At 46.1% G+C, this 12,318-nt stretch overlaps 1 protein-coding gene across 4 annotated transcripts in view; it reads right to left on the bottom strand.

The window, feature by feature from the left end:
* Positions 1-12,318, bottom strand: part of LOC147185877 (uncharacterized) — a 55,006-nt gene that overhangs the window by 24,161 nt on the left and 18,527 nt on the right. Inside the window, exon 1 of one of the 4 annotated variants that reach the window (XM_086102934.1) lies at positions 2,173-3,038. The exons of 2 other annotated variants lie outside the window; for them this stretch is intronic. In XM_086102934.1, coding sequence (XP_085959060.1) covers positions 2,173-2,335 — 163 coding nt within the window. In that variant the 5' untranslated portion in view covers positions 2,336-3,038. Of the gene's footprint in view, positions 1-2,172; positions 3,039-9,580; positions 12,303-12,318 lie in introns of those variants that run through there. One more of the 4 variants, XM_086102937.1, reaches the window with a different exon arrangement.

Raw genomic sequence — 12,318 nt, 5'->3', positions numbered from 1 at the left:
AGGCATACTGGGCCACCCCAGGTATCCAACCAGACTACTGTCATTCAGATTTGATATTCCCTTTCAAGATAAAAGACTTCTAAAAGAGTGGTTCTTAACCTTGTTAGAAGTACTGAACCCAACCAGTTCATATGCACATTCACCGAACCCTTCATTGGTGAAAAATAAAAAAGGTTTTCTTTACAAATTCAAGACATAAAAAACACATTTATTAAAAAGAGAAAAAAAACAACATAAAATTTCAAGACATAAGGATACGTTTTTAAAATTGTGCACTAAATTTCTCCATTGTGAGACAAATAAAGGTTTTCTTGTCTTATCTCAAACCCTGGAGAACCCACGGGATCAAATTTGCCTTCTATAAATTCTGCTACTCAAATGCGACCCTAAAATCCCAAAGGGTCAAATTTGGCCCTAATCCTAAATTAGGATTAAAGCATTGAATATTTTGGTGTTCAGTGAACATATAGCATACTTTAATGGTTAATTCATAATTTTCCAAAGAAGAAAGGGGTTCCCGGGTTCTCCAGGGTTGAAATGAATCAGCCAGTGATGATCAAGTGGGAGTGTCATAACTAAGTGACACGTTGAGTTGGGTGTGCCTTAACCTACATGACAGAGGCTCTGTCGAACCCCTGAGACCGATTCACCGAACCACTTGGGTCTGATCAAACCCAGGTTAAGAACGACTCCTCAAAAATCTGACATTTGGATCTTTTTGCCTGACTTCAAAAAATGATTAAAAAATTGATTTTAGATATCCCAAAACCACACATGGTCTCTGGCACACTCGGCCGAAACCAGTTTTTGTTATCTCACAAAATCAGTTTTTGTTATCTCACAACCAGACAGGTTTTTTTTAGATACCTGGGGTATCCCAGTGTGCCTTAGACCTAGTTTGGTTGCGGGATAACTCAAATACATTTTTGAAAGATTTTTTTTTTTTTTAATCGGGCGTAAAGGTCAAAATTGCTGATATCCGAGGCCTTTTATTTTGAAATGTGACATTTGATCTGAATAAAAGTACTGTGGTCGGATATTTGGGGTTGCCAAGTATGCCCGAGACTTGGTCTGGTTGCAGGATAACTAAAATTCGTTTTTTTAATGATTTTGTTTTAATCAGGTCCTTGAAGTAAAGTTAACATTAACTTTATTTTTTATCTCAACTTTGGAACGCTTCTTGGTGCTATTCGGGCAGATTTTTCACTCTCTCTGGGTGAACTCATTGTTGCTTGACAGCCAAGAAATCATTTTGTTACATTATATGAAATCCAAACCACTGATGTGCATGCATCAGTTGGAAGACTTTTATTTTGAATGTGGCCAACACCGCTCGACGGCCCCACATTACCGTAATGCAGAGTATTAACAATCGCTGTGGCGGCTGGCTGGACCTCACTTTTGCGAGTGGAGGCTGGTCTGACCGCATGACGCAGAGGTGCTTCCGAACGTAATGGCACTCACGCCGGAGTTGGTGAGCTTTTTACAAAATCGCTGTGGACCAGAAGATTTCCTCAAACGCATGGAGCAAGAACGCTTTAGTGTATTTTGACGTTGCCCATGATTGTTTTACACTCTTTTGGGTTTGCAAGCGTGCTTAGGCGATAGCTAGCACAAGTTTGTGGGGAATTCCGGTATAAAATATTTAGTACTTTAAGCATGATCGCGCAGGTAGTTTATCTGTTGTCTGCATCTTCGCCTGGGGCGGTCCTTCTGGAATGGTGAGTCAGTCACCAAAATCGTGTTGCGGGCAACTGGCTGGTATATCAAAAGGGAGTCCTTGATTGACGACTGTGCTGAACAACGCCAAGAACAACCATTTTGCACATCTTTTACATTAATGGCCAAAAGACGTTTTTCTGTACACAGGTACAGTAATCCCTCGCTATAATGCGGTTCACTCTCCAAATTGTCCCTCATTGTGAGCGTGAGTGCAGATGGTTGGTCGTCTGTGTGCCCTGCGATTGGCTGGCAACCAGTTCAGGGTGTCCCCCGCCTACTGCCTGAAGACAGCTGTGAACGGCTCCAGCACCCCCCCCCCCTTGTGAGGATGAAGCGAAAACTTGTACTTGAACTTGATATGTATACACACACACTGCGGACAAGAAAGACAGCATCTGAAGGATGTTCAGAAAGAGTACAAAACAAGTGAGACGAACGTTGTGACCCAACCTAATCTGTGAAGAACAATTCTTGGCTGCATCCTGCGAATGGCGTCCAGCAGTTGACGTTGTCCTTTGTGGTCTTCTTTTTCTTTACAAAGTCCCTCCTCGTATTCTGATGTCCTTCTTGTGCACATGGTGCGAAAATTGCAACAACACTTTACGCTTACCATCTCCGTGCAGCGATGTGTTGAGAACGAGGGCCTCTTTGTTAGCGGCTAGCAAGCTAACCGAAGCTAAACTAGGGCGAGAAACGCCAATGTACACCGAGACGACTTTAATCGGACACGAAGCTTCAAGGAAAGATGTTTTAGTCCAGTGAGATGATTGTGGATGCCCCGGGTGGGGGTTTTAGCACATTGAAGAAAAATTCAGGGGAATTTCGTCAAGGGTTGTCTGTCCCTCAACGCACCCCAGTTCCGTACAGCTGTCAAGCCACCAATTGTTAATACTCTGCATGACGGAAATCTGCCGACAGCGAGCCCCGGTGACTACCTTCAAAATAAAAGCTTTTCAAACCGCGAGTGGTTTGAATTAAAAATAATGTTTTAAAATTTTCTTGGCGGTCAGGCATGAAAACCACCAAGAAGAGTTCTTAAGTCACGACAGAATATTAAGTCAATGTTAACTCTCCATCAATGACTAAAATTTCGCCTCATTAAAAAAAATAAATCACTAAATTAATGAATTTTTGTTTTCCTGCAACCAGACCAGGTCTAAGGCAGAGGTAGATTCGTAGATCCGGTTCCTTGAGAGCCACATCCTGCCTGTTTTAGGTGCCTCCCTACTCCAACACACCTGATTCAATTGTTTAGGCCTTGACAGAGCTTGCTGATGAGCTCATCACTTGAATCCATTCATCCATCCATCCATTATCCGAACCGCTTTATCCTCACTAGGGTTGCGGGGGGTGCTGGAGCCTATCCCAGCCGTAATCTGTTGCCAGCCAATCGCAGGGCACAAAGAGACGAACAACCATGCACGCCCTAACTCACACTAAGGGACTATTTTAGAGTGATCAATCAGCCTGCCATGCATGTTTTTGGAACGTGGGAGGAAACCGGAGTACCCGGAGAAAACCCACGCAGGCCCGGGGAGAACATGCAAACTCCACACAGGGAGGCCGGAGCTGGAATCGAACTCGGTACCTCTACACTGTGAAGTCAACGTGCTAACCACTGGACTACCGGGCCGCCATCACTTGAATCACATTCCAAAAACATGCATGGCAGGCTGATTGAACACTAAAATTGTCCCTAGCTGTAAGTGTGAGCACGGATGGTTGTTCGTCTCTGTCTGCCATGAGATTGCCTGTCATCCAGTTCAGGGTGTACCCCACCTACTGCCCAAAGATGGCCGGCATAGGCTCCAGCACCCCCCATGACTCTTGTGAGGATAAGCGGATCGGAAAATGGAAGGATGGATGGAGCAAGCCTCAAGTAGTTATTTTGTGTGTGTTGAGTTAATTCGGTGCTCTTAATTAGCCTAATGAATATTTGACATGTTTTGTTCAAAATTTTTAAAGTTCCTTGTGAAAATGCCTCATGTTTACGCTCTACCATCTTTCAATCGAAAGAATGCCATTTGCTCTCGTCGATGACACTCATCCCCATTTTGCTGTCAGCATAATGGGAATAAACTGCCGTCACCGCAACCTTGGTCAGCTCCTGTGATTTTATTTCTGTGAAGACATCGCCGATGTCACACATCCATCAGTCGTTGTACAGTATTTGTAAATTAGTGTTCACCTATTGTGAGCAAAAAACAAGGAAAGTGTTGGGTTTTTTTTGTTTTATTTTGGTTGTGGAGCATTTGTGACCCAGGTTTATTTTGTCGCCCAAGCGGGAATGCTGAGAATATTTGTTGTTATTACTAGTAGTCGTAGTGGTAGAGGTACAGTATGATTATAATTTCAACCAGAATTCAACAGCAATTTCTGATTTACATTCTTTTTTTTTTGGACTACCATTCTTATTTTTGTTTGTTTGTTTCATTATTCTTCATTTCTGTAAGAGAATTTTCGACACCTGTAGCTTGTGTGTGGAATTCAGGATCGAAATGGATCATTACAGAACAGGTCACGAGATCGTCTTCAGGCGTTACATTGTCGCCCTCTCCTGGTCCGTAGGAGGAATGCTGTTGGTGACAACATCCGGAAATCGAAAAAGAAACCCTTATTTCCATTTGTCTTGTGCTAAACTCTATTTTCGTTAAAAATTGAATATCAACCTGTTTTTAGACTTTTTCTTCTTCGTTGCAGACAAAATTATAGAACATCAAGCTGTATTTCAATGTTGGTGTTTCCAAATTAAAAGAAAGGTGAAATAACGACTTGTTTTCTACTTTAAAAACCACAACTCGCAACCAAATGAAAACTAACTCCCATGAAGATTCCAAAAGTATTATAACCATGATGAAAATGCGAGATTTTTTAATTCAGTAAAAAAAATAAAAAAAATTCAATGCACTCAAGGAAAAAAAAACTTCAGCATCCCAGTAAGAAGGTACATTAAATACAATCAGCCTTGGTGCATGCAAACCTGAAACATGCTCAGGTGAGAAGTGAAAACTTCAATGATGACTGCTTGTTTCATCATCACAAAATGTGATTCTTAATCTTAATATGCTTGTTACCTCCCTAACAGCGTCTCGGTTGGTTTATGATCGCCGATCGTTGTTATTGATTCAACAACACGTCGGAGATTCGGCCGCGTTTTGGCAAGACGGTGGTGAAAAGACGCTACCTCCGTTCTTGGCTAACCTGCCGGCTAATCTCTTCCGCGTTCGCTCGCCCCCTTCACAGAAGCGCCGCCGCCGTCGCCGCGGCGGCAAACGTAGCGGTCAGCTCGTGAAGCTAAAACGGGATCCGAGACACACTTCGATCGCTCCGGCGTGGTGTGCCCTCGACCCCGTCGCCTCGTGCTTGCTAACAGTCGTTGGCTCTCCCATCGCGCCACGGCATTTCTACCCCCCACGCCTTTCTCGGGGAGGAATCCAGCGAAAGCTTTTGAGGGAATTCCCCCGCGCTCGGCGATCGGAAGAGGCAATCCCTCCCGTTGCTACTCCCACAAGGATCGCGTTGTTAAACGCCCGGTCGCTTACGAACAAGACCCATATTCTGAGGGAGTATTTCCTTTCCAATGACTTGGATTTCCTGTGTCTGACGGAGACTTGGGCAGGTACTGGTGAGTACAACGCTTTGCTTGAATTGTTGCCACCTGACTGTGGTTTCCTCGATACCCCGAGGACATCAGGCCGTGGTGGAGGAACGGTGAGCATCTTTAAGAACAATTTTAAATGTAAACGGTGCACATTCACCACATCGGCAACCAGCTTTGATGCAACCTTCTTTGAAGTCGGTCGTGTTTTCCCGGTGCTCTGTGCTGTCATTTACCGTCCTCCTAAATACAACAAAGACTTTTTAAGCGACTTTTCAACCTTTCTTGCGGAAATCAGGCTGAGATATGATCATATCCTCCTAATGGGGGATTTTAATATCCATGTGTGCTGTCCGGAAAAAACGCTAGCAAAGGACTTCTTAAGACTTATCGACTCTTTTAATTTCGTGCAGTATGTGACCAGCCCGACACATGAACAAGGTCATATTTTAGACCTTGTCCTTGCTTATGGTCTACCGGTGTCAAATCTGGAAGTCCTTGAAAATGGGATTTCTGATCACATGGCAGTTTTATTTGACGTAGTCTTATCGCATGCTGCTGTGAAATCTGCCGCTCCTAGTTTTAAACGCCGAATTTTTAACCCTCGCACTGCTAGTCGTTTCTCTGATGCCTTTAATAACCTTTGCGTACCCTCGTCTAACACAGAGGAACTCACCTCTTGGTTCAACTCATCATGCCGTGCCATCCTGGATTTGGTGGCTCCTTCAAAAACTGTGCTCCCAAAACCTAAACCCGAGCCATGGTTTAACAACATTACCCGCGCAGCTAGGCAGGGGTGTCGCAAAGCCGAACGCAAGTGGAAAAATGACAAATTGCATGTCTCTTATCGAATTTGGAAAGACTGCTGGCGTAACTACCAGCTCACAGTAAAAGAGGCCAAAAGAGAATATCTGTCGGACCTTATTCAAGCTAACCGTCACAACCCACGCGCACTATTTAAAATGATAGATTCTGTACTCAAACCCCCTCTGCCTACTTGCTCGGATTCTTCACCCGAGATGTGCAACAGATTCCTTCAGTTTTTCATTGATAGGGTCTCTACAGCTAGGACTCCGGTCTCAAATACCGCATCTGACCCCTCTGTCCATGTTCCATGTTCAGCTGTGCTAAATTCTTTTGAAACTGTGTCCATGGCGCTTTTGGAGGATGTAGTTCGCCAGATGAAGCCATCTGGCTCCCCTTGCGACTCTCTTCCCCCTCACTTCTTTCAGGAGGTTCTCCCGAGTGTTGGCGCATCAGTCTTGGATATCATCAACAGCAGCCTCTCTTCTGGTGTAGTTCCCGAACAGTTTAAACATGCTGTGGTCCAACCCTTGATCAAGAAACCTGGTCTTGATCCAGATGTGCTGTCAAGTTTCAGGCCCATTTCCAAACTGCCTTTCATTTCCAAAATTCTGGGAAAAGTGGTGCACATGCAGTTGAAAATTTTCTTGGATGAACATAACATCTTGGAGGTCTTCCAGTCAGGTTTCAAGACGATGCATAGCACGGAGTCAGCCCTGTTACGCGTTTCTAATGACATCCGCCTGGCAAATGACTCTGGAGACCACGTGTGTCTAGTTTTAGTGGACTTAACTGCAGCATTTGATACAGTGGATCACAGTATTCTGCTGACTCGTTTGCAGCACTTGGTGGGCATTGGCGGCAGTGCTCTTGAGTGGTTTAGGTCCTATTTAGCTGACAGAACCTTCTGTGTCAGCCTTGGCTGCTCTGAGTCACGCACTGCTCCCCTGTCATGTGGTGTTCCACAGGGCTCAATTCTGGGGCCTCTGCTGTTCTCGCTGTATCTGCTCCCATTGGATTCCATCTTAAGGAAACATGGTATTCCCTTCCACTGCTATGCAGATGACTGCCAGATCTATGTCCCACTGAGCAAGAAAGACGCCTTCTCATTAAGGCCACTCCTATCCTGTCTGGAAGAAATCAAAACCTGGATGGCACAAAATTTCTTGAGATTCAATGAAAAGAAGACAGAGGTGATATTGTTTGGTCCCAGTGGCCCTTGTACATTCCATCCTGTAGACTTGGGCCCCCTGTCTCCTTATCTTAAGTCAGCAGTCTCAAACTTGGGCCTTAAACTGGACAGTGATTTCAAACTCGATCGGCAAATTGGTGCCGTTGTTAAATCCAGCTTCTTTCACCTTAGACAGCTGGCCAAAATAAAACCTCTCCTCTCACATGAGCACTTTGAGACAGTAATTCATGCCTTTGTCACATCCCGGCTCGATTACTGCAATGCCCTTTACTTTGGAGTCAGCCAGTCCTCCATTAAGCGCCTTCAGCTGGTCCAGAATGCCGCTGCTCGCCTCTTGACTGGTACTAGTAAGAGGGAGCACAGAACTCCTACTCTGGCATCCCTTCACTGGCTCCCCATTCATTTTAGAGTTATTTTCAAGATCCTCTTCTTTGTTTTCAAATCTCTGAATAGCCTTACCTCTCTGAGCTCATCCGCCCCTACACACCTGCCCGGCACCTCAGGTCTGTGGACCAGACTTTATTAGAAGTACCAAGAACTAAACTGAGGCTCAGAAGGGATCAAGCCTTTTCTGTTGCTGGTCCCTCTCTCTGGAATGACCTCCCACTGAAAATTCGGCAGGCCTCCTCACTGCCCATCTTCAAAACCCTCCTCAAAACTCACTTGTATTCTTTGGCATTCGACTCAGCATGACTTAGATTTGTTCTTGGTTTTACTGTTTGGTGCTTTCTACCGCCTTTATTACCGATTTGTCTTACTGTTTATTGTGCATGTTAAATTGCTCCATGTACAGCACTTTGTATGCAGCGATGGCTGTTTGACAGTGCTCTATAAATACTGTTGACTTGACTTGACTTGACTTAATCTGATACTTCCACGAGAATGTTTGGCCACAAACTGAGCAGGCAAAAGGTTTCTCACCAGTGTGTATTCTTGTGTGTATGTTTAAGCTTCAATTCTCAGAAAATCTTTGGCCCAATACTGCACAGGCAAAAGATTTCTCACTAGTGTCGGTTCGTGTGTATTTTTAAGCTTCCCGTCTTAGAGAATCTTTGGCCACAAACTGTGCAGGGCAAACGGTTTCTCACCAGTGTGTGTTCTTGTGTGTATTTTTAAACTTTCCTTCTCAGAAAATCTTTGGCCACAAACTGCGCAGGCAAAAGGTTTCTCACCAGTGTGGGTTCTTGTGTGCATTTTTAAGCTTCCCTTACAAGATAATCGTTGGCCACAAACTGCGCAGGCAAAATGTTTCACACCAGTGTGGGTTCTTGTGTGTGTTTTTAAGCTTCCCTTGTGAGAGAATCTTTGGCCACAAATTGCGCAGGCAAATGGTTTCTCACCAGTGTGTATTCTTTCTAAGTATTTTTAAGCTTCAATTCTCAGAAAATCTTTGGGCACAAACTCCGCAGGCAAAGGTTTCTCACCAGTGTCGGTTCTTGTGTGTATTTTTAAGCTTCCCGTCTTTGAGAATCTTTGGGCACAAACTGTGCAGGCAAAAGGTTTCTTACCAGTGTGGGTTCTTGTGACATTTTAAGTTTCGAGAGAATCTTTGGCCACAAACTGTGCAGGAAAAAGGTTTCTCACCAGTGTGTATTCTTGTTAAGTATTTTTAAGTTTCAATTCTCAGAAAATCTTTGGGCACAAACTGCGCAGGCAAAGGTTTCTCACCAGTGTCGGTTCTTGTGTGTATTTTTAAGCTTCCCGTCTTTGAGAATCTTTGGGCACAAACTGTGCAGGAAAAAGGTTTCTCACCAGTGTGGGTTCTTGTGTGATATCTTAAGTTTCCCTTACAAGAGAATCTTTGGCCACAAACTGCGCAGCAAAATGTTTCTCATCAGAGTGGCTTCTTTTGTGACCTGTTAAGGTTTCCTTACAAGAGAATTTCCAGCCACAGTCTGAACAGGAGAACGGTTTCTCACCAGTGTGTGTTTTGATGTGTCTTTTACAAGCATACGTTTTCCCACAGTGAGCACATTTCCAGGGTTTGTTGTCTGTGTTACATGTCAGATCCGATCCGATCCGATCCGATCCTGGGCAATCGGCCCCCGTCAGGGACTTGCCCCCCCTCCCGGGTCCCACACCCGGCACGAATCCCGTTGGTGTCTTGCAAGGTTCCCCGCCAACATTTCCTTCCCACACCTCCCGCAAGCCACCCTTCTCCCTCCGCGACCCCCCTCCCCTTTCGCCCTTCGTTTCCCCCCAGCCCCCCCTCCACGCGCCCCGCCCGCTCCCTCCCTTCTCCCTCCCCCCTTCTCCCCCTCATTCTCTCCGTCCACTCTTTCACAGCCTCTCACGTGTCTGGCATAGTTTGCTTTCGTCACCCACCTTTCACACCCTCCGCACTGTCTCCTTTCTCCCTTCTCCTCATACGCTCCTCCCGTGCAACTCCTTTCGTGACTTATTTTATTCCCTTTCGACCCAAACCTCCTCCCACACTTCCCACACTCAAACTCCACCTGTTCCTCGTTCCTGCGGTGTATGCGTTTTTCGTGCATGGTTAGACCAGCTCTACTCCTGCATACTTTTCCGCACCCCTCATACCTACATACCAACCCGTCATTCACTCTCCTAACATTCCTTCCCAGTCTCTCCTCGTTCCTACCCACCTCATATCTGTGACCCTTCTGATTTTCCCATTTATACAGGTGATCCATTCGCTCGCTCACTCTCCGCTTCCATCCTTCCCTGTCACTCGTCAATCTTTCCACCTCCGTCCAGTCCATTCCTGCATTCCTCATCACTCTCTTCCAGTACAACACCGTCTTCCTTTTGCGCCCCATCTTCTTCCCTCTTCCTTCCAGTTCCTCCCACCATCCCAATACCATAGCTTTTGTTAGTCTTTCATTCCCCATACGCATCACATGTCCGATTCTCTGCAACACTCTCCTCTCAATTTTCCACTCAATGGATTTTACTCCCAACATTTTCCTCACGTCATACATATTCACTCCCCTTTCTTGCATTTGCCTCAGTGGTTCTCCATTTGTATCACTCCACACATACCTATAGCACCTATCCATCCACTTCTGTAGTTTCCCCACATCCCTCTTCAACCACGTTCTTACCTGACAGTCATACAACAAGCTGCTCTCCACACACGCCTCTACTACTCTCCCTTGCCACCGCTTTGATAGTCGTGTCCCTTTCAGCCACCCTTTCACACTCCCCCATAGCTGTCCTGCCCTTTTGATCCTGTTCTTCACGTCTGCCTGAGTACCAATCCAGCTTCCTCACACTCTAATCTCCTCCCCCTCTTGCGTTCCAAACTCCAGCACCTCCTCCTTCTCCTCATTGTTCCTCTCTTCCCACTGCGTCATCACACTTTTCACCCTCCTTACACTCTCGTGTATCTCTCCTTTCGTTCCCACTATAGTAGTGTCATCTGCAAACAAGGCGCTCAATACCCACACTTCTTTTGTTTCCGAGCTCCCTCTCTCCCAGCCATGTTCACCTGCGAATGACCCTCCTGGTATCCACCTCCACACCACCATTTTCTCCTCCCTGCCATCTCGGTTCCTCGCCGCCAGTGCCTGCCTCATCACCGCCTGATGGTAGATATTAAAGAGGATCGGCGATGTAGAGCATCCTTCTCGCAGCCCTCTTGCTGGCATCCATCCTCCACTCACTCCCTCCCTTCCCCTCACCTTGTACTCTGTCGTCTCATGCAGGTCCATAATGGTATCCAGACATTTGCCTTTTAGCCCATACCGTTCAAGCAACATCCACAACGCTGGTTTACTCACTCTCGGATACGCCTTTTTCAAATCTAACAGTCTTGCACATGGCCAGTCATCATCCTTCATATCCTTCACCCCTTCCTGAGTCACTCTTCTCTTACAATCTTTTACATCCTCCTGTATGCGTACCATCATCTGCGTTACATCCGCTGTGGACCTCCCTTTCCTAAAGCCCGCTTGGTTTTCGTCAAGGAGCCTCAGGTGTTCGGCCCACTAACTCAGTCGCTTCGCTAACATTCTTCCTAACACCCTGCTGCACATACTCAGCAGGCACACTCCCCTGTAGTTGTTTCTGTCATTCCTGCCCCCCTTCTTATGTAACGGTACCATCAGTCCCACTTTTACACTTCTATCCCACTGGTCCGCCCTCTGCTCAAACATCTCCCTCACTATCTTAATCCCTCTTTCTAACACTTCCTCACACGCATTCCGTAAATATCCTATTCTCACCCCATCCTCTCCCGGTGCCGACTCTCGTATCTCCCACACAGCCTCCATGATTTCCTCCCTCTCTGGCACCTCATTCATGATCTTATTTGCTTCGCTCGCCCTATCGTCCCTGAGATCTACGGCTCCTCGAACCGCCTCCTCAATCACTCTTGGTTCTTCCTCGTACCTCTCTCTCGACACACTTTCAAAATGCTCCCTGAACTCATTTGCTGTCACAGTCGTGCTCCGAGCGGCCGGTTTATTCCTCTTTCCTATCTTCCTCAAACATTTGTACATTTCGCCAATCCTCCCTCTAGAACATGCTTCCTGACAGTCCTCAATCACTCCTTCCCACCAGTCTCTTTCCAGCCTCCTCAGCAACTTCTTCAATTCCTTTCGCGCTTCCTTCACTTCCGCTTTTAGTCTGGTGAGCTCTTCTTCCATCTCCCCCACTCCTCTCCCTCCTCCCCTCACTCTTAGCCTTCTCCTCGCATTCAGTGTCTCCATTTTCTTATTCCTTCTGTCTACCCTCTCCCATACCCTCTTCTATCTCCTCCTCTCTCCCTACCGTCCAAGGGTTGGATATTTCTCTTCTCTCCCTTCCACATACCTCCACTGCTGTTTCCACCATTATTTTCGCCAGCTCCGTCCACCCGCACTCCTTTACCAGTCCTTCCTTGTTCAACTCCCCCAATTTCTCTCTTGTCCTCTCCTCATATTCTCTTTTCTTCTTCTCCACTTTCAACACCTCCCACTTCGCTTGCACCCCTCTCCTCTGGATCCTCTCTTCTGTCCTCCATCTCTTCCACTTCCCATTCACCTGCATACACACCAGC

Source organism: Hippocampus guttulatus, chromosome 22 (assembly GCF_054856545.1).
Source record: "Hippocampus guttulatus isolate MCC_2025c chromosome 22, RoL_Hgut_1.0, whole genome shotgun sequence".
In the NCBI taxonomy this organism is placed as follows: Eukaryota; Metazoa; Chordata; class Actinopteri; order Syngnathiformes; family Syngnathidae; genus Hippocampus; species Hippocampus guttulatus.
Note: the sequence above shows the minus strand (reverse complement) of the source record. Positions and strands in the feature narration are given on the sequence as shown.